The sequence below is a fragment of the Ambystoma mexicanum genome, chromosome 8 (assembly GCF_040938575.1).
Source record: "Ambystoma mexicanum isolate Mex_15411 chromosome 8, UKY_AmexF1_1, whole genome shotgun sequence".
Taxonomy (NCBI): Eukaryota; Metazoa; Chordata; class Amphibia; order Caudata; family Ambystomatidae; genus Ambystoma; species Ambystoma mexicanum.
Genome location: NC_090929.1, coordinates 1,150,069,982 through 1,150,092,158, shown reverse-complemented (window position 1 = coordinate 1,150,092,158; position 22,177 = coordinate 1,150,069,982). Strand labels below are relative to the sequence as shown.

At 44.3% G+C, this 22,177-nt stretch overlaps 1 protein-coding gene across 8 annotated transcripts in view; it reads right to left on the bottom strand.

Moving 5' to 3' along the window:
- The window catches only part of ANK3 (ankyrin 3), a 2,768,233-nt gene that overhangs the window by 155,356 nt on the left and 2,590,700 nt on the right, over positions 1-22,177 (bottom strand). For 6 of the 8 annotated variants that reach the window (XM_069611216.1, XM_069611217.1, XM_069611211.1 and 3 more), the window contains one exon: positions 18,564-19,245. In XM_069611216.1, the coding sequence (XP_069467317.1) occupies positions 18,564-19,245 (682 nt within the window). The remainder of the gene's footprint in view (positions 1-18,563; positions 19,246-22,177) is intronic. The other 2 variants (XM_069611214.1, XM_069611215.1) reach the window with 1 other exon arrangement.

The following is a 22,177-nucleotide window of genomic DNA, read 5'->3' as shown; positions in this document are numbered from 1 at the left end:
TAAGCAGCATGGTCTGCTGCAGGTAAGTCCACCCAAGCATCTTCACACATATTATGAACCCGGCGCTTCCAGTGCCGGGACCGATGGCTTTGATGAGCCTGGTGCCACCGGCGCCAGGACAAGGTCCAAAAGGTCCCAGTAGGGACCGGCTGGTGCCTAGGCTTAGGATTAGGGGCCTGCTTCCAAGGACGTTGGGCTGGTCCTGGCTCCTTGGAAGCAGTGATCATGACAGCACCCCCCCTCAAGGCCCCTCCTAGGCGTGTCTTCTCCGGGGGTTTTGGCTTGTCGGGGTGATTCAGATGGAATTTCTTGACCAGACGAGGTGCGTGGACATATTCTGAGGGTTCCCAAGATCTTTCCTGGGGGCCGTATCCTTTCCAATCAATCAGGTAATATAATTTAGATTTGGCGATTTTGGAGTCTAGGATGTTCTTTACTTCGAATTCAAGTTCTCCTTCTACCAAAACAGGTTCTGGGAGTTTAGTCAATCGGGTTTCTGGTTGTACTGGTTTTAATAAGGAGACATGAAAGACTGGATGTATTTTCATATGCGCAGGTAATTCCAATTTGACAGCCACCGGATTAACTATGGCAGAGATGAGATAGGGTCCAAGGTATCTTGGGATGAAGGTGCGGGGTCCTTTTAGAGGCAGGTGCTTAGTGGATAACCAGACCTGGTCTCCTACTGCATAGTGAGGGGCCTCTTTACGGTGTCGATCTGCTCCTTTTTTGAATTGAGCTTTAGCTCTTTGCAGATGGGCAGTGGCTTCCTTAAAAGCACGAGTGATCTCCGAGTGCAAGTAATCCACAGCAGGTGTTTCGAATTCTTGGGGAGGATCCAGGTTAGAGGTTCTAGGATGGTGTCCGTATAATAGGAAGAAGGGAGTCTTCCCGGTTCCAGAATGAGTCGAATTGTTGTAAGCGTATTCAGCGATCCAAAGAATATCCTTCCAAGGGTTTTCAGTTTGTTGGAGCATGCAACGTAGATATTGCTCTAAAGTCTGATTTGTCCTCTCGGTTTGTCCGTCAGTTTGGGGATGGTGACTGGTTGAAAGTCTTACATCAATTTGGGCTAGACGACAGCAACTTCGCCAAAAGTGGGAGATGAATTGACTTCCCCTATCGGAGACCAAAACCGAGGGAAAACCGTGTAACCGAACGATGTTTTCTAAGAATTCTCGGGCCAATACTGAAGCTGAAGGTAGGCCCTTCAGGGAAACAAGTGAGCCATCTTGGAGAATAGATCCACGACTACTAAAATGGTATTATACCCTGAGCATGGAGGTAAGTCCGTGATGAAATCCATGGACAGGGTATGCCATGGACAGGGAGGGATGTCTAATGGGTGTAATAGGCCGGCTGGTTTCTCTTTCTGACTTTTATTCTGGGTACACACACCGCAAGAGATTACAAAGTCTCTAATATCCTTCTTCCATGATGGCCACCAGAAATGTCTTTTGATCTTTTCCATGGTTTTGGTAATGCCAGGGTGACCCTCCATTAGAGAGTCGTGATAACAGATTACTTGTTTTTGTATTTTCTCACAGGGCAAGTACAATCGTCCTCGGAAATATGGTAGGTCTTGATCCACTGAGAATTCTTTTCCCTTTAATTGCCAGTCCTGCAAACCGGCCGGGTTTAGGAGTGATTTGACTGTAGTCTTGATGTCTTCAAAGGATTGAGCGCTGACCAAACCCAAAATCCTTTGTTCTGGGATTATGGGTATTGGTTCTGGATTGGTCAAATGTTCATCTACTCCCATCCGGGAGAGAGCATCTGCCTTTCCGTTTTTACTGCCTGGTCGATAAGTAATTATAAAGTCAAACTCAGCCAGAAACAGAGCCCAGCGAAGCTGTCTGGAAGACTGAGCTTTGGCTGTCTTCAGATATTGTAAATTGCGGTGATCAGTCATTACGGTGACTGTGTGTCTGGCTCCCAAAAGATAATGCCGCCAGACTTTAAAGGCCGATCTGATGGCTAAAAGTTCCTTGTCTGTAATTGAATAGTTGATCTCGGGAGCCGAGAATTTGCGGGACCAAAAGGCTACAGGATGTAATTGGTGTGTGACCGGATCTCTTTGTGATAAAACTGCCCCCATAGCAAGACTAGAAGCATCCGTTTCCACGATGTAGGGGAGTTCTGGGCGAGGATGTTTTAGAACAGGTGCAGAAATGAATTTAGCTTTTAAGTCCTGAAAAGCTTGTTCTGCTTCAGTAGACCACTCAAAACGTTTGTTCTTCTTTAACAGAGCGGTGATGGGCTGGACTATCCGAGAGAATTCAGAAATGAATCTGCGGTAAAAGTTAGCAAAGCCTAACATGCTTTGAACTCCTTTTACAGAGGTTGGTGATGGCCACTTAATGATTGCATCGACTTTCTTTGAATCCATATGGACTCTGTCAGGTGACAATATGAATCCCAGGAACTCAACTTCAGTTACGTTGAAAACGCATTTTTCAAGCTTAGCAAATAGGTTATGTTGACGCAATCTCTCGAGAACCTCTTTGACGTGTCTCTGGTGTTCCTCTTCAGATGATGAATAGACGAGGATGTCATCAATGTAGACAACAACACACACATCTATGATTTCTCTAAGGACATTGTTCATAAAATACTGGAAAGCGGCAGGAGCGTTACAAAGTCCAAAGGGCATCACTTGATATTCGAACAGCCCATACTTGGTGCGGAATGCCGTCTTCCATTCATCACCCTCTTTTATTCGTACCAAGTGGTAGGCTCCTCTGAGATCCAACTTTGTATAAATACATGCGTCTTTGACTTGGTCCAGGAGTTCAGGGATCAAAGGTAACGGGTATCTGTTTTTAACGGTGATTTGATTCAGGGCGCGGTAATCTATGCAAGTCCTAAGGTCTCCTTCCTTTTTCGGAACGAAGAACAAAGCCGAGGAAGCTGGAGATTTTGAAGGACGGATAAACCCGTTAGCTAGGTATTGGTCCAGATATTGTCTGAGGTGAAGATTCTCTGGCTCGGTGAGGGCATAAATCCTACTGCAAGGAGGAGTTGTTCCGGGTATCAGGTCTATTTGACAGTCGTAGGACCTATGAGGAGGCAGGGTGTTAGCTTGGTCCTTCCGAAAGACGTCTTGGAATTCCTGGTATTCGGGAGGTAATTTGGGAACCTCGGAAGAGATCGCTGCTAGTGAAACATCAGGCCGAGGATCACAAGTGGTAAAACATTCTGGAAACTGAACCGTCTTTGCTCGCCAATCGATCTGAGGATTGTGCTTCTCTAACCAAGGAATTCCCAGAATGATCTGGAACTGAGGGGCCTTGATCACATCGAACACGATTTTCTCCCGGTGTCCATCTTGGCTCACTAACGTCACTTCTTGGGTGGCATGCGTTACTGGTCCGGAGGCTATCTCCGTGCCATCCACTGTAGTAATGACGTCTTTTACTGCCTTAGGGACAAGAGGTAGATTCATCCTTGATACCATTTCACGGTCCACATAATTACCGATTGCTCCGCTGTCGATGTAAGCTTCAATTGCATGCAAACGATCCGGACGTTCTGGGCTGAGGACCATAGGCACCACGAAATGCGAGGTCACGGGACAGATTTTAACGCTCGGCAAGAGGACCTCTACACTTGTCGGGCTAGGTCGTTTCCCTGCTCAGAATTTTGGGTACAGGTATCTGCGGTTCCTACAGCCTTCTTAGCTGGTTTCACTGGGCAGTCTCGAAGAAAGTGCCCCGAGTTTCCGCAATAGAGGCATAATTGCAGCTGTCTTCTTCTTTCCCGCTCCTTTTGAGTTAAAGGTCCTTTCATGCCCCCTAGTTGCATGGGTTCCACGGTGTTGGCTCCCCTAGTAGAGGTCTGTGGTTTAGAAAATACTTGGGTATCAAATTTGGAACGATCAGCCTTCCTGTTCTGTAATCGGTGGTCTAATTGGACAACTAAGTCAATATAGTCTGAGCATTCTTGTGGAGGATTCACAATTTGAGCTAACACATCCTTGAGCTCTCCACACAGGCCTCTATAGAAAAGCGTTATTCTTTTATCCTCCGGCCATTGAGTTTCCACTATAAGTCTATTGAATGAGGCAATATAAGTCAAGAGGTCTTGATTACCCTGTCGTAACGAAAGTAGTTCATTGTCCAAGGCCTGCCCCTGGGCATGTCTTGCGAACAGTTTCTCCATGCTGGACTGGAAGGCCTGAAAATCGTGAAGGACCGGATCATCCTGAGTGACCAAAGGGATCGACCAATCTGCGGCACTGCCACTGAGATAAGAAAGCACAAAAGCCAGCTTGCTCTGGTCTGTTGGAAAGGCAGCTGGGCGACATAAGAAGTGTAGGCGGCACTGGTTGATAAACACTGCAAATTTCTTTGGGTCACCAGAAAAGCGTTCGGGTGGAGCCAAAGGCACATTACCGGGTAGATTGATTTGCACTGGATTTGAGGATGCTGAAGGGTAACTTACCCCTGGAGCGGGCAAAGGAGTCTGTCCTGCCTGCGTTTGTAGTAATTGCCTAGCGAGGTCCTCCGTTCGCTCCTTGGATATTATCAGCTCTCTTCTCAAAGAGTTTGTTTCCTGACGAGCTGCATGTACCTCTGCTCTTAGTTCCCCAAGCAATCGGGCCAGTTGGTCTTGTCCGAGGTTTCCATTGCGCCTGGGTAGGAGTTTTGTGGTGGGCTTCGCGTTCTGTAACGCTCACCTGATTCCCACGGAGGCGCTGGTCTAGGCAGGAAGGAGTCTGTGACTCGAAAAGTGATGTGCAGGACTCGATTGGCTTCTGGGGCTGAACCTCTTCGCACTGTGTGTCGAACTCGAAGGGTGAGATTTCTGCAGATGAAAGAATATATGCGGTTAAAGATCTGGGCCATTGAGTGTCCTTCTCTCTCTCTCTCTCTCTCTCTCTCTCTCTCTCTCTCTCTCTCTCTCTCTCTCTCTCTCTCTCTCGACTAAGCTTCTCCGTAGAGCCCCCAGGTCAACGTGCTCACCTTAGATAGGTGAATGCTGGGCGCCGTTGCCAGTTCCTTCACTGGGTGAAACGTAGGCCTCTTAACATCAGAGGATCGCAACCGCCGTTAACAGCACGAGCAGTGAGTTTCCGGACACCTTTTGGTCCATATAGTCTTTAGGTGCGTGGACACGTAAGTATTGAACAGGGCTCGGAATAATGCTTTCTTCTATTTGTTTTGCAGGGCTCTAGCGTTAGAAGATGGAATGAAGAGAGCCAAAGCTGGAGCCAGAGCCTTGGAAAGAAGCGCTTGGAAATGCAAGCGCTTTAACTGTCTCTTTCCTTCACAGCTGTGAGTTCGTGCTGAAGAGGTGCTGGAAAACGCCGGAGTAGTTGCAGGCGCTCTATTGTGGAGAGCGCGATGGGCGTAAGTAAATGCCTGTCTAATGACTCTTCTTTTGTCTTTCCGATGCTGGGTTGCAGTGTTGAAAACATCTGGAATTCGCGGATTGCCGGTAAGTAATAACTATGCTTTTGTCTCCACAGGCGGAGGTGCAGCGTGAAGAAATGGTCGCTGCCGATGGACCAGGTAAGGAATGCGTTGCATGTGAAGTCGTCGTGCTAACCTGTTGTTTCTTGTCTTTTACAGGCGCTGCTGAAGACTAGATACTGGAATGGTAAGTATTGTTCTTGCAGGTACAGGATCGGAAGAAGAAAAGCTGGAACAGACTCGGTGAGCGTTCTGCTGCAGATGCAGAATAACGCAAAGCACGTTTCATCAATCGGGTGTGGTTTAAATAGCCTAGGAGTGATGAGGCGTCTTCTTCCACGGCCCCGCCTAGGTAAGAAAAGAGTTCCTGTTCCAGAAGAGTTCCAGTGTTGTATCCAGGGCGTGGAGCTTGCCCCACCCAGGTAAGAAAATAGTTCCGGCTTACAGAGGATTCCTATGTAGCTGGTAAGTAAGCAGCATGGTCTGCTGCAGGTAAGTCCACCCAAGCATCTTCTCACATATTATGAGCCCGGCGCTTCCAGTGCCGGGACCGATGGCTTTGATGAGCCTGGTGCCACCGGCGCCAGGACAAGGTCCAAAAGGTCCCAGTAGAGACCGGCTGGTGCCTAGGCTTAGGATTAGGGGCCTGCTTCCAAGGACGTTGGGCTGGTCCTGGCTCCTTGGAAGCAGTGATCATGACAGGAATACCGTGTCCCACCATCGGTCATCTCACCCCTACTCCCGGAAGACCCCTCACCCAGGTGATCAACCCGCACTGGTACACCCCAGGGTCTGGAGCCAAAGCTGATAGCCGTACCCTGGCCACTTGAGAGAGAGCGCTCCCTGGGGACTAGCAGGGGAGACACCCTTTGGTTTATCACAGAAGCCACATCTTACTACCGCCAAGGTCCACAGTCTGATGATATTTCCCTACACAATGAAGTGGAGGAATATCTGCCTACCAGCGTCAAGTGCTGCTGGGCCTGCGTAAAGTCAAACATTGGCTTTTTAGCCTGGCTAGAAGCAGTGGCTAATAATGTTTTGCCGTTCTGTAGCCTTTTTCTCGACTGAAGGCCAGTGTTCTGGCTCTGCCTACCTTGGTCTTAAGTGCGGGACAGAAAACCCCTGAAACCTGCTGAAGACCGTTGCCCCCTCTGTTGTACCATAACCAGAGGTGGAGAACTGAAAAAGCTGACAGATTTTTTTTGCTATGTGTGGGATTTCTTTTTGGCTAACTCCTCCTCCATGCGTGCATGGAATAATATGAGGCAATCAAAAGGTAGAGCCCTGACCTTTTCTTGAACGTCTAGTAGCAGTTTGGTACTTTTCAGTCAGGCCCTTCTGTGCAAGTCAGCCTCATGCACATAACCCTAGCTGCTGTGTCCACATGCCCTGCCACACATTCTAGCAGATAGGCTGCCACAAGCCTCGCCTCACAGAGTCCATCTCGTGCAACATGTTCATGTCCCTACTCATGTTAAAGGACAGACCCTGAATCCGATTTTTGCAGATACCAATGTTTTGAGGACCCATCCAACTTTGCCTGTGGCTTGGTCAGACCAATTGATCGTGACATTTACGGTATTCCTTCTTCAAATGTTGACAGTTGCTAGACAAACCAGTTGGCGCGTCCATTAACTCTACTCGCATTTGTGAACATTATGAGCAGTCTTCTCTGGTTTCAGATTTTGATTCGTTGGCTGCACTTTACTCTGGTGGCTGATGAGTTGGCTCCTTTGAAACTTGTAGCTGAAATCCTTAATTATCATAAGGGGATTAAAGAGGCTAAAGCGGTCTACTGTACAAATAGAATTTCAGGGGCCAAAAGAGCTGTTCAGTGGTCAGGAAGATTTCTTCTCCCAGTCTAGTATCCACATCAATTCCTTCCTCTCAGGATCTTTGTGAATACGGTTCAAATTTGTTTTTTCAAAAGATTGCTAATATTCGGAACAATATCTCTGCTTCTGTTACGGGTCCAGCAGTTACTCCTACTTTGAGTACTGTGACATCCTCTTGTATTGAAGCTTCTTTTTCAAATTTTCGTCTAGCCACTCAGGAGCAGGTCCAAACTGTGCTAAACTGGGTGAGATCCAGTACTACTCTTGATCCCATTCCACTGAAAGTTCTGAAGAATATCTGTGTGGACCTAGCTCCAATTCTTACATCAGCTTTAAACCACTCTCGCACTTATGGGTTAATTTGTTCACTTCTTAAACGTGCTATTGTAACGCCTATTCTGAAAAAGCCTATGTTAGAGCCTGCCCTTCCAGCAAATGTTCATTCCATTTCCCTTCTTATGTTTCTCATGAAAGTTTTAGAAGCTATAGTTACCCCTCAGTGAAGAGACTTCCTGGAAGAAGCGTCTTGGAACCTTGACAATCTGGTGCTCGCCCATCTATGGGCGCATAATCTGTGCTAGTGTCAGTCATTTATGACCTCGCCAGGATGTTGGACCATGGTGGGGTTGAGTTCTTGACTCGGCTGGGTTTTTGATTCTCCAGGACCCATCTGCAGCTTTTGACAACATCGACCACTCCATCCTGTGCTGCTGTCTTGGTGAGATTGGAGTCTACAGCACAGTGCTCTGTTGGCATAAGTCTTCTTTGTTGGATCAATCTCAGACGCCCCCCTTTTAGGTCTTCTCCTTCTACTCACACTTGTGGGGTTCCTCAAGGGTCTGCAATCTCTCCTTTGCTTTATAATGCTTATGTTCGCCCATTGGCTAGTCTTATTTATTCTAGTGGCTGAATGAATGAACAATAACTGGCTGAAACTCAATGGAGACAAAATAGAAATTCTGGCGATTGGACCATGCAAGGGTGCAGTCATGGGTATTGTGGTTTGTGGTGTGGATAATTGGGCAGTTGCTTTCACAGCCACAGGAGGCGAAATGGTTGGAGGTTCACCTTCCGTGTCCAGTGCAGAGCCTTACACGGATGAGACATGCCTGTGGCATGCCTCCCCCATCCTTGCGACTCAGTTGTGGAGACCTGTGTTGGTTGTTGGCATCGGTACAGAGAAAAGTGCAGTGAACACACCTAGCAGTTCTGCTAACCCACTCACTGTCTCTCTGAGGCTTACTCGCAGTGCTCCAGAGCATGCACACTCTTGATCTATGTATGTGCCTGCTCTTCTTTTATGCAGTTTAGTGCTCTCTTAGAAGGCTGTGGAGATGGAGCATGGGCTCAGGCCAAGCAAAGGGATGTAATTCCGCTTGCACTGTGGCCCATGCAAGCAGACACAGTGGCCAGAAGAGTGCCTATTTTCGCTCCTGTACAAAATTCTGCACAGTATGCGACAGTTGAGCTTGGGTGGTAAGGAGCAGTTTCCCCTTACGTGAGCGTGCTTGGTGGCAAGGCCTCAGTGTACTGGCATGCTGGTACAGTTAGGAGTGCCCTCCTTCAAGAACCGATGACCCATGGGCAATGGTGGGAAAGTTCGCATCTGAGTCTGTTATGCCCCACTTGCACGGGTTGGGGATGTAGTGTCTGTATGACCCTCTTGCGTTGCGTGAGCCTTTGGAGGGCATCAGCAGCACAAGGTGACCTCATAAATAAAAGTGAACATACCCTTTTTAAAATTTCTTTGTCACAAAGTCCTGAATGTCCCGTGGGGAGGTTCACCGAAGTCCAACTCGCAATGTGAGAACCGTCAAAGAGGTGTGTGTCAGGATAGAGCTGGACATGCATTGCAGGATTGTCATGCGTATGACCTACCCAAGCAGGTTAGGTAGTGAAAGTGCGTGTCGGCGGAGGAGACACTCTCATGGCAATCCACACATTGCCTGAACCCATTGGGTTGGGATGCAGCAGTAAAACCAATTTGAGCGCAACGAGTCGCAGCGAAGGTGGTTGGCTCTCTCCCATCAGACACAGAGAAAAGGACTGGTGGTTGGGCGGGGTAGGTTTCACACAGGGGCATGGTAGTCACATGCCCATGCTGGTGCTACCAAAAAACTCTATTGATGCTACTTGGCAAAAGGCTCCAGTCCCGTCGCCATTCCTTATGATGTCCAAAACGTATGGGGAATGGGGAAGGGATGAACGAGTACAATATAAAACCAAAGCCCCACATTATCTTGAAGCATTTTCTTCTAGGATGAGACTCTACATCAACTATCTTTTTAGAATGTTTTTGTGATTGACCAATTTAATTCCCTGCTGCAAACATTTAATGGAACGTAACCGGGTCATCTTTCTCAGATAAATTCTGCAATGAACACATTTACATATTAATCTTATTTGTGTTCTTAAATGCCCCCCCAAGTGGGCAGTAGAGCATCGGACAGAAGTACACACAGAAGGCACAAGACATTAGAGAACCAAGAACCAAGAACCAAACAGGAAGATATCAATTTCACAGAGGCTTGGAAAGGGTTAAGGGAAGAGATTCTCTGGCTTTTTTTTTTTTAAAGAAGAAAGTTTTATAATATAGGTTTCAAAAGCACCCGAGTTTTGGAGTTCTGCTATATTCCCAGGTAAAAGCGTGGTTGTTTTTTAACATGTTTTACCCTTCGGGACTACTATTTTCAGTGGGATTTTATTCTTGTGTTGAGCCACTATGACATGCAGGTACGACAGCTGGCATACCTGGAGCACCCGCTGACAGAATCTTTGCTTTTAGAAGGAGTCTTTAGGTAAATTATACATTGTGAAATGCGATAAAGTTTCTTGGGTGCTAGGTAAGCTGCTATACACACACACACCAAAATGTTATGTCTGTAAAGCTCTGAATTAACTATAATCACTCACTGGTCATTCCTGTGGGTAGCTTCTATTCCCTTACATTTAACACTTTGGAGCCATTACAGAATAGGGCCAACCATATGAAAGTAACCAATGGAAATGCCACCAATGGGAAGCTGAAACATGTTGAGGTTGCTTGGGACCTGTGCACAACCGGTATCTCTTGGTAGTTCACCTGCACTGCTCCTTTTGGCTTAGGAACAAGTCTGGCTTTTCTATGGTTTTTCCCTTCTGTAATGGGACAGCCGACTGAATACCAATGGAAGTTGCCTGCACAATTGCAAATGATTATGATTCAGTCAATCACTGGCCAACCATCACTTTTGACAATCGCAATAGTTAGGCTACGGCCTGGAGGATAGCTTTGTAGGTGGTTTTATGCAGGCCATCTACCATGCTCTTGCCTCAACTGAAGTGAGAGAGGCCCAGTACTTGAATACTTAGTTGAGTCTTCTGGAAAATTATAGGCTTTATTCCTTCCAACATATGTGGTGGGAGAGGGGGGTATAAGGCAAAGACACTTTAAGGATGTGCCGGATTAAATGTGAGTGGAGTGTGAAATCACAATATTATGATGGGGGTTGGTGGAAGAAGAAATCGATAGGGCCTTTCTCTTGTTCTATTATGTTGTATACCTTGGGGGTGTGAAGATAGAGAGGTCAAGGTGAGGGGACAGAGGAGAATCCCAGAAAAGTGTAGGGGTTTGTTCTTGGAAGGATTAAGTTTAGTTGAGAATATGTTTTGATGGTGGTCTAGAACTTCAGTATACTAATGCCGCTGGTGGAAGAAGAGATTCTCAGGTACAACTGGGTGTCCTCTGTGTATCAATGAATTGCTATCACCCAGTCCATCTCGTTAACTAAGATATAATGTGATGTGATAAAGACCACCCTTAAGGTATTTCAGTGGTCAGTGGTAGAGCATGCGATCTGAAGGATCCTATTTATATACACTGAATAGTTTGCATAAGAAAGGAAGAGAATAGTTTAGTACTGTACAGCTCAGTTAATACTCATGTGAATGGCTAGTGTTGTGCGCGATGCCTTATGATCAACAGTATCAATCATGGCTGAGAGAGCAAGGTTTACCAGAATGCAGATATTGCCTTCATTTAGCACCTGGTCATCTGATCAGTCCATGCCACATTGCATCCTGAAACTAGATTCATAGGTAACTAGCAAGTTGTGAGTTCTTCTTGGATTTGTGGCTCAATTTATTTTCCGAAGATTTTCCCTAAGAAAGGAAGTTTAGACTCTGTTTTTGTATTACATTCTTTTCAAAGTGCTTAGTCTTCAGCATTGTTATATCTGTCCTGGAACAAAGAAACATTCACATTTTTCACTGCATGCAAATCTAACATGATGTGTTCTATATTTTCAGAATAACTTTTAAAACCCTGCAGAAATCCTAGTTTCAGATCAGTTTTGTTACATTTATATCCAGGGGAAAATTCGAATGTGGGATAGACATTTAATAACATTGGAAAAGGCACATAAAGATGGCATCAAGTAGAGTTGGCTTAAAAGTATTTCTGAGGCCAGATTCACTAAGGTTTGCATCAGGTACATTTTCTTAGCACCAATTGTTTTGCTTGTGTAATACAGAATGGAGCTAACAGCACATTAAAAATAAATAAAAGCAACATTGGTTGTTTTGTGGCGTTAAGCACCAGTTTCAGGGGCTGGAACAGGTGCTTAGCATGGGCTGGGACGGGGTTAATTGAAAGTATTTTTATTCTATGAAAAGGGTGCCTCGCAGCGTCCCATTCAGCGGAATGAAAAGACTGTTTAAAGATGGCTGCCATGGAAAGGGAAGCGGGGCTCTGTATGGAGCCCATCTTGCCTTTCCATGGCAGCTGTCGGGAGCAGAGAGGAGGCAGCAGCTGCAGCACTCACAGCCCTGCTGAAATGAGGTAAGGTGGGGTGGGCTGGAAAAAAAAAAGGAGACTGAGGGTGGGGGGCGGATGGCTGCCTGGGGAACTGATTGTCAGGCGGCATGGAACGGAGGCTGGGATTGCCGCGTTCCTGGCCACCCAATTAGCTGGATCCTCCATCAAGGGGCTAATGTTCCATTTTGCATAAACATTTGAAATTCGGCGTGTTTTCTGTTTTCATGCCTTCTTTCTAAAGATCTAAATAGTTGGGCCCTCACTAAACTTGGCTGAAACAATTTCATTCGAATGCAAAATCTTTAAGTGATTTGGAGTGGTGTAAACAAATCCCAAAACCAGTGAATGTATTTCTTTAGTGTAGGATTAAGTCTTAGGTTCTCAGGTGTTTCTTCCATTAGGTGGTTAAATGGGACATAACTAGAGACATGCCCAATAATGTTTTGTAAATTATTGGTGCAGAGGGAGAGAGAGAGGACAGTTTGAATAAACACCATTTGGCAACTGGTTGGTTTCCCCTATAAATACTAATAAAGACAGATTAGTCATCCATAATTAATGGACACAGGTTTAGACTTTAAAATACAAATTCCCAGCACACAAATTAGGATTAAAGTGACTGTTCATTTCAGTTATTCATGGTTACATTTTATGTGGTGTGTGTTAAAGAGGAAGTTCGACAAGATGTCATGTTTGCATTATAGACTTATTTTAAAACCACAAAACCTAACTTTCTCTGTCTCTATGAGGGCTTTCCCTGCCTCTACCTAGGAAAATAAGGAAATGCCAGAATGTCCGTCAAATGATAATCCGTCCTCGTCAAAAACCCTGCTTCTATCCCTTACACTTAAACCCAAGATGTTCTAAATAACAAAGATCTTCCATCAGGAGAATGCCTCCCTTCTCCTGGTACTCGGTAAGGTAAAGGTCCAGGAGAATGCATCACTTCTCCTGCTTTTTCTTCTCTTATCAAAGAGCTGTCTCCCTAACCCTTGTAGCTCCTGCTGAGCTTTCTTCACTAGGCCCCCCAAAGCCTTCCTTGGTCCGGCCTCCTCTTCCAATGCCTTCTTAGTAAGGGATATTATTCCACATGAACAGTTCCCTTGAGATTCAGTAAGTGGTCTTTTGACTTCCACTGTAAAGTGGAGATACTCCTCTGATGCATTCTTATACGCGTGGTTGGAGTTTTGGTAAGTGGCTTTAGGACTGCCACTGTGGCGAGGAAACACTTCTCTGTGGTACTCTGTCTTCCAACTAGGGTCAGCGGTATTATGCCTGCCACTGTAATGGGGAAACCTTCCTCTGTTGCACTTTTTAGCTTCTGTTGGGTCAGTGGGCTTATGACTGCCACTGTTGCGAGGAAGTTCTCCTCAGATGCTTAATTAAATACTATTAGGATCCCTGACCTGTCTCTGGTGGTCAGCGGTTTTAATGCTGTCACTGCGAGGAGGAGATTCTCCTTGGATGCTCACTCCACTCTTCCCAATAGTTTAGTTGCTACTACTTGGCCACGGGAGAGCCGTTCAAGCCTGCCTTTCTTCCACACCTGTGCCCCCTCCTGGTCTCGTGTACCTCCTGTGACGAATTCCAGGTTGTCGTCACTGCTTCCATAGGGGGAGCCCCTTCTCATGAGGCCAGGGAGGTGAGGCCGCTACCTGATAGTCCCCCTGCGCGGTGGTACTCAGCCGGTAGATCTCATGGGAGGGGAAACCTCCTATGGGACCAGTGATGACCATATTGGGAGAATGCAGTATCCCCATAACAACCCCACCTCTCCTTCACCTCCTCCCTCTTCACCCCTACCTTCCTATCCTATGTACTTCTGTAGTAAGCCAGAAGTACAGAGTACTGAGACCATGGAAATCTCTAGTGAGTCACAACATCTTAACACGATCGGTACTGTGACGAGGAGGTGCGGAGCAGTACAGAGTACCTCCCAGAACCACTTTGCCCATTCTAGTGGTTCTTGATAGCCGATTGGAAAGAATCAAGTTGAAAGCGAAGAACAACGTGACAAAGTATCAAGCCCACCCTGGACGAACAGTGAGAGTGAGTACATTTAGGGAAGGAGAGAGACAGACCGGAGAGCTGAGAAAGAAGGAAGCCATTGGCAAGCTGGTCCGGTGTGCAGGGACAGCGCTGCAACCACGACATCCACGAGGGTCAGCACCCATGGAGGAACGGTCCCATGCCGGCATGGAAGAAGCAGGCACAGCAAATGAGCTGCCAGCAGCCAGAGATGAGAAAGGGAAGCAGGGGAAGCCCTACCGAGACGGCATGCGCACCTCACGACTCAAGACCAACACGGACCACAAAATAAGGTATGCTGATGGACCCCCCACCCACAAACCTAACTTTCCCTGTATCTACGAGGGCTTTCCCGGTCTCAACCTAGGAAAACAAGGAAATGTCAGAATGTCCGTCAAATGATAATCCGCCCTTGTCCAAAAGCCTGCTTCTATCCCTTACACTTAAACCTAAGAAGTTTGCTGGGGCACCTGTAGAGTGGCAGAGACAACTTGTGGGGGCAAGTAACCAAAAAACGTCATATGATTCGGTCTGGCACCCTGATGGAAGTCAAAAGACATTTAGAAAACTAAAATGAGATAATAACATTTGGCAGGACAGTGAAACAAGTTTGGCGTGATACTGATGAAAACTCACCAGGCGTGTCTGGGACCCACACCTATATCAAATCAAGCCTGTGTGTGAAATCAGGGTCCCACAAAGAGAATTGTGAGAGTGATATACATTTAAGCAGTACTTGGCAGGGGGTAAACCAAGTCTGTATGTGACACCACAGCTTGGAAGTGCATCCAAGCTACTACTCTTCGTCGCAGTACCTGATAGGAGGAAACAAGATATGCCAACCAGGTCAGGGACCCACCACAGCTTGTGAGAGCATCCAAGCTACGCATCTTCATTGCAGTGTCTGGCAGGATGAAACTAGCCCTGCCCACCAGGGTCAGGGACCCACCACCGTTTGGAGACACATCCAAACTCCTCATCTTTTCGACTGTGCCTGGTGAAAAGGAACCAGGTTTCCCAATCAGGGTCAGGGACCCAGAGACAGAGAAGATGCCTGAGAAGGGCCAACTAGGGAATGGAGAGAATACCCAACACTTGAGGAACTTAAGATTCCAGAACTGGCTTTTTGTCCAGGGGAAGGAAGTCACTCCCTTTGGGCTAGAAAGACCATCTTTTCATTTAGTTTTTCTTTTCATTTAGATTAAACCTAGCGTGAGAGGGACAGAGTTAGGATTATGACATTGGACATTGGGAATTTGCTTTTGGACATTCTGACACTGACAAAAGTTATTAGGGTTTTAGTTCCATTTTCTCATTTGAATAAAGGTTTCTGCTAATCACTATGGCCCTCCATGTCAGAGTCTTACTTCTGCACCCTTACATATGGCGTCAGTTGTGGGATCTGGCCTGGTTGACACAAACCGGGGGACACCAGAATTTCCAATCTTATTTATAAAGCTCCCAACCTTTCTATGGCAGCTAGCGCAGTTACTGAAATCTCGAGCACTAGAATAGGAGTCATATTTCATCCCTTAACCTGACAGGCTATTCTTCCAGTACGGAAGGCAGTAGAGGGGAACAGTCTTTTTTGTTCAAGAGATTATGTGGTTCCTTGAGATCTATGGGTAGAACTTCCCCCTAATTTTGTCATCTATATTAAACCTTCTTGGAAAGCTGGGAGAAGGAGAGAGTGAAAATGAGTCTGCTCACTTGAACTTCTCGTCAAGCCCATTAAAGATTGAAAGGGGTGAGGTAATGAGACATCTGATATATGAAAGCCTGCGGGAGTTTGTGTCCAGTCAGATCCATAGAGAAGAAGTCACCCTGAGAAACAACCTGCGAAGAGTGGGACCACAGAAAATAAATGCTATCCCTCAAAGGGGAAGCTGATTACCATCAGGCCGAGAGGGAGTCCTTGTGGGGGAATACCAACATTCCCTAAACCCTAGCATCTTTGAAAGGTTTCTTGCCTTTACATGTAGAAAACCCTAAAATTCAGGAGCCTCGAGCCTCAATGTCCTCCCACACGAGTGACAACATCATGGTATTCAAAGGAGATGAGAATACCATTTTATGGCACAAGAAAATTAAAAACCCTGAACCAAGAGAGAACACCCAAACCACTCTCCAGGCCAGCAAGACCCTAGGGATGACACCTGCCAGGGAAAGCATTACAGCTTCTTTAGTCCATTGTCTCTTCTTATATATTGTTGCCAGTCCCTCCCTGGCGGATTGTTAAAGTCCTTTGTTTCTTTTAACACCTTGATCTTTATGCCTCCACGGGGCCACCTCGTAACAGTACTAGCACAGTCAGTAATCTTCATGTCTTCTGTGATCTTATTCGTCCTAGTACTTTCTGTTTTCGCTGTATCCCATGTACTTCAGTAGTACATTGGTCTACTCTTAAGGAAAAGGTTTGGAATTGGGGGGGGGGGTGCTAGGGAATGTTTGGGTATGACGTTGTTCAACGGCCTGTACCCCAGGTGGACGTCCTTGTACCAGGAAAGGTGGGGGAGTGCCTCCCAATGAGGTGCTCCAACATTAAACCACCCATAGGGGGACTTATTAGGTAGCTGCCGTACCTCCCTAGCCTCATGGCAAAGGACACCACCCCTGGGGAGAAGTGGCGATACCCGATGAATCGTCACAGAGGTTAAAGGTGGAAAATGTTAATTCTGCTAGTGGCAAGAATTGAAAAATTAAGAAAAATTTTCACTTTTTTTCTGAGAAGCATCGGAGCAAGGAGCACTTATAATTGTGAAATGCTAATTACACCTTGAGGAGGTCATAATTTAGCAAACCTATGATAATATGGTAGTTTCTAAAACATAGTGATTAGTTGATCGTCCTCTCCATCAATCCTCCACTTTGTACCATTATAGAAAATCCATTTACCTGCTCCTCAAAGCCACTAAGCATGAAATTGCTCTCTGTGTGGACATCCATTTCCTGCAAATATATATTTATGTTGATGCTTTTAGGTATCTATAGCACCGGGCACCAAAAATGAAGAAATCCTAGTTGATAATATCTAACTGATAAGGATGGAAACATAGCCACATAACAGGTGAACTGGTTACATATGACAATATATTTGTAGTCTATTTAATTTGAAAAAACCTTGTGCAATTTATGTTTTGGGAAGATATCACAGCCCTACACTTTATAAGACATATGCACAACTTTGTATAAGTATTAATACATGCAAGTTGAACACTTCTGTAAAGAAAAAAAGCAATTCCATGCATTAACCAGGCACTCCCCATTCACCATTATCCCCATCCCCAATGCTTCCCTGTGCTTGTTTTTCCCCACATATTTTACAATTATTTTCAGGACCATTCTCTTCTTTCCATTCTTCAGTTTATGAAAGTGTAGTACTATAAAAGCAATCCACTGTAGGAATCCCTGATCTAAATGTATGATGTCGAACTGCACCGCAGACACTGCCCACTGTGGAGCAGTCTGGCTTTACAAATATACTTCTGCAGTTGTATTTTCAACTCAGCAGAGGGGATTGGGCATATACTTTGTGTTTGTAATACAAAACCTGCCATGGTTCATAGGCTGCAGTTTTGAAGTTCAAGAGTAAAACAGCCTTTCCCCTTTTCCCTTAATGGCAGTTCGGCCATCAAAAACATACGTTTTCTTTTATAATGTGAAATTGAGCTTTGCATGTCAATTCATACTGCTGTAGAAAGGGTTTGGAAAGGGCAGGAAATACAGTTTATTCGAATGGCAATAATTCCAAGCACAATGTTTTCCCAACTATATTTTTTCAGAGAAATTAATGACATTAGCTATTGTTTCTACTACATTAAAACTGGATATCAGTTGAAATACGTTCCTTATCTACCAGTATATCATAGCAAGGTTTGTCCCATTAGCTTCAGAGTTGAGTCATATAGATGATCTAAAATTATAATACTCAAATGCCACCAACACTTGTGTAGTTTGGGCTCAGTCAGACCAACCTTTGTGAAACTTGCTCCTTCAGTATTTGGGTCCTCTCCGAAACTACAAGATTTTTCATAAATATCTTTGGTTACTCAATGGCTGCAATCAGCCTTTATTCACAAGGTGCTGTGCAGATTTGCTTCTGTTGTCATAATTTGTAATCACTAAGTGGATTGATTTGCTAAGTGGAAGCTACCATGTTTTGTTTCAGTTACAAAACAAGAAAGCTTGCTTTGTACTGCAAATCAATGATAAATTAGACAGAATATTTTCAGTACTCACATTTTTTATGCATTTCATATTTATTGAAGCTAGCAGCCTCTCTTAGCTAATTACCACGTCCACTCTGCAAGCAAACAAGCATCTAGAATGCATCAAACTCATGCCATCTTATAATAACAATGAATACAACAACATTCTAATATGCCTGTCTCTAGGTACATATAAAACCTTTTGTATATTAGTCTATGGCATTAAATGCTTTATCATTATACAAATAAGGAGTATACTTGTTTAAAAATTAACATATACCTTTGATCCGCTTGGTCTCGTAGCTCAGCACTTAGACTTCGTTCCAGTGTTACCGTTTCAGCATGGATGCTCGATACCTCACTCTGCCAACCTGCAATGACAGACATTTCCTGGTCTGCCTGCTGAAAATGTTTAAGGACATCCTGCACCTTTTCCTCAGTCATCTCCTCAGACTCATCTCCTTCATCCAGATGAATATCCACAAACAGTGCTTTGAGCCTTTCCTCTGTCATCTCCTCATCAGAACCAGACTTTCCTCTCTCCCAGTGTTCAGTCCTCACTGTTTGATTTTGCTCTTCATTTTGCTTTTGATTGGAATATTTAAAAGATTTTTCTAACCAGTGATGGTCACTGTGCTGTTGGGATTCACTGTGAATGTTCACATCGGCCAATGGGATATGGTAGATAACCTCAGCTTTTGCTGTCACCTCATAAGGCACAGAGGAATCAAGTTTGTTGTCTTCCAGTGAAGTGTCTTCTTCAGTCACCACTGGAGGTCCCATTGATGTACTATCTCCAACCCCATGTGAAGTTACTAGCACATCACTTAGTCTACTGGGAGTTCTAAGAGGTGACTCTATGCTAGAGGCATCACTAAAGAAATCATCTTGATGGTAAGGGGTGGGGGACACAAAACGCAACCCGGTGGGAGTTTCCAGTTCCACTTGGATGGAGTTGTAACCTACGGAAGACAGTACACATGGACTGACTGGGATGAATAATGGAGCAACAAATAAGCAGGCATGTAAAACGATTAGAAAATTACAACACACATGGAAAAAGTGCGATCAGATGCAGTCAGAATGTAAAGCCCTCTATTACCATTTACATATTAAAATAAATACTGCCTTAACAAAGGCTACACAAGATGCTGATAAATGTTAATGCCCAAATATATGTCTCCTGGAATATAATATCTGCATAACTCACTATTATGTATCTACATCTTTTACAACTGTTTATAGTGTCCATAAACATGACAGACAGAGAGCAGCTTGCTGTCTCTGGACACAAAGTAGGCATTTGTATGCTTGCACTGCTGTTTGGAAACATATATTTCAATTTGTGATAGGTAAGCAGACATTTGCCAACTAAATGTGTGTGTATTCTGTGTTATAACAGCCACATTATATGCAGCAAGAAGATATAAAGCAATAATTTAAACACCATATGGTCCATATGTGTTATAATTATATAATTGTTTATAACTTATAAAATTGCATACAGCATAATCTAAGTTGGAAGAGAATACTGAGGATTTTCAAAGTGGATAGCCTATGATCTAAAGGAAAGGAGGACTCTTGACACACACACGCACACCACAGGGAAGAAACTAAATAAAGATTTCAGATGCTGCAAACATATGTGCAGGAGAAGACTGTGATAAATAAGGAGATGATGGTGATCTTGGAGACTGTAGAGATCGCAGTGACATGGGTACACTCAGAAACACTGATCAAATAAAGAGAAAAAGAATGAGGCATGAGAACATATGAAAATCATTTGGATTAGACTTCAAAACACATATAATGGAAAAAGTGAAATGTACTGTCAACATTGCTTAAATGAGGTCACAATAAATGGAACTGTTGGCCATCTGTGGCTAGGCAAGATTGTCCTGATGCAGTTGAGAGAAAGGTAAAAGAGGTCTGGTCTTGGTGAGGAAAGGAGAAACTAGGCAGATTTAAAGAAGAGGCCAGAAGCAAGAAACCACACCTATACATAGCAGTTCATATGCATCATGCAACATTACACACAGCATGTAACATAAACCAAGGCCAGATATTCAGCATGGGTTGCAAGTGGGTAAGACTCGTGTGACTGGAAACTATTTGCATGCAGGGAGCGGGGGCATTGTAGGCTTTTTTTAAGAGACTCACATTTAGGCTTACATTGCAACTTTCATTAACTGCAATTTTCACATGGTTTAAACTTCTACTTTCTCTTCAATCTTTGGAGATATCTGCCTGTCACTGTTTCTGCCACTACCTCTGTTCATATTCTTGCATACATTTTGTAAATGTTTCTTCTTTATTCTACTCCATGCTATAATTTGCTCTCCCACCTTGTCTCTCCCTTGTGCTATTCTGTTTCAAACCGAATAGCACAAGCTTCTCACTGCTTTTTCTCTACTTCTCCCCTGTACCAGCTTTTCACCTTTACAGCTCAGTCCCATTTCTCCAGCTCTCAGTCGTGTATGCTCTTATCTCTTACCAGCCTCCCAATCTATATCGCTGTCTCTTTCTGTCCCTATCACCTTCCCTGACTCACTCTTCTGTCTTCCTTTCCTTTATTGGACTCTGCCAACCCTCACTTCTCTGTCTCTCTTCTGCCAATCATTCCCTCCTTCTTTCTTTAACTCTTTTGCTCTTCATCTTGGTCTGCCTGCTTTCCTTCTTTGCATGTTTCTCCCTCGTCTTCCACCTCTGTTGCCTGCTTTTTCAACTGAGCTAGAGACAAACTCTTGGCAATTTACAGAGAAGTATGCAGTGGAAGTTGGGATAGAAAGAGAAGAGAGAATTTTCCCGGAATTCACCAAGTTTAACTGTGGCAATTCGAACTACACTATTTTGCTGTTTAATTTTTTGTGTGGATTTATTATGGAATTGCATGAATCATGCAACTTTGACTCCAATTATAAGCCCTGATTGATGTCAAATAACATTACATTCAGACCATATAATAACACAACATGAAAATGTTAAAATCCCAAATTAAATTGTTAAATGTGTTCATGTACATTTACTAAAGATCGCAGCTGCTCTCTGAAAATACCCCCATTCTAATAATATGAGGCAGCTGTTTTAAAAAAAAACCTGTTACAATTATAAGCAAATCAAACATTTCACATCACTGATTCATAATAGTCATTTTCCTTCAAAAAAAATTAAAACAAACACCAATAACAAAACTCCAGGTTTTGGTGAACACAGACACAGTAGTGCCAAGGACCAAAAAGGTAAAATAATAGAGATAATAGTTATCTGAATAGTTTATTAGCTATTGCCACACATTTGTTAGTGTATTTCTAAGATTAGCAAAACGCATTTAAGGTTCATCAAATCGGCGGGTGTAGGCTATAAACAAACAAAGGATTTACATAGGGTTTATGGTGTCCTAAATAACTTGCTGATAAGATACCTCATGGCCATTTGCAATGATCCAAAAAATAGGATAGTTCAAACACGCTAAAGCTGTGAACCCTGTACACTGCAGTAACAAACACTTCCAAAGCCTATATTCCATGCCAAAGAAGGCCTTCCAGAAATGGTTGGGAGGCCACTCATGCAAGTCATGCAAAGACAGACAGCAAGATACTTACCCACTCTATATAATGACACCATTATTATAGAACAATTTCTAAAGCACGTGTGTAACTTCCTCAAGAGAGTATTATCTTAAGGAAATGCTTAAAATTTGCAATATGGTTGCTATACCAGAAGCATGACTGTTCTAATTGAAATTAACAGGAAGCATATTCCATGAGCCCGCTTAAAAGAGGTGTTCATCTCAGATGAAGATAAAAGAGCTTAAAACAATTATAAAAAAAACCAAAACATTTTTATGCTCAAATTACTCACAAAAATATTGTTACTGAAAGCAATGTTTATCAC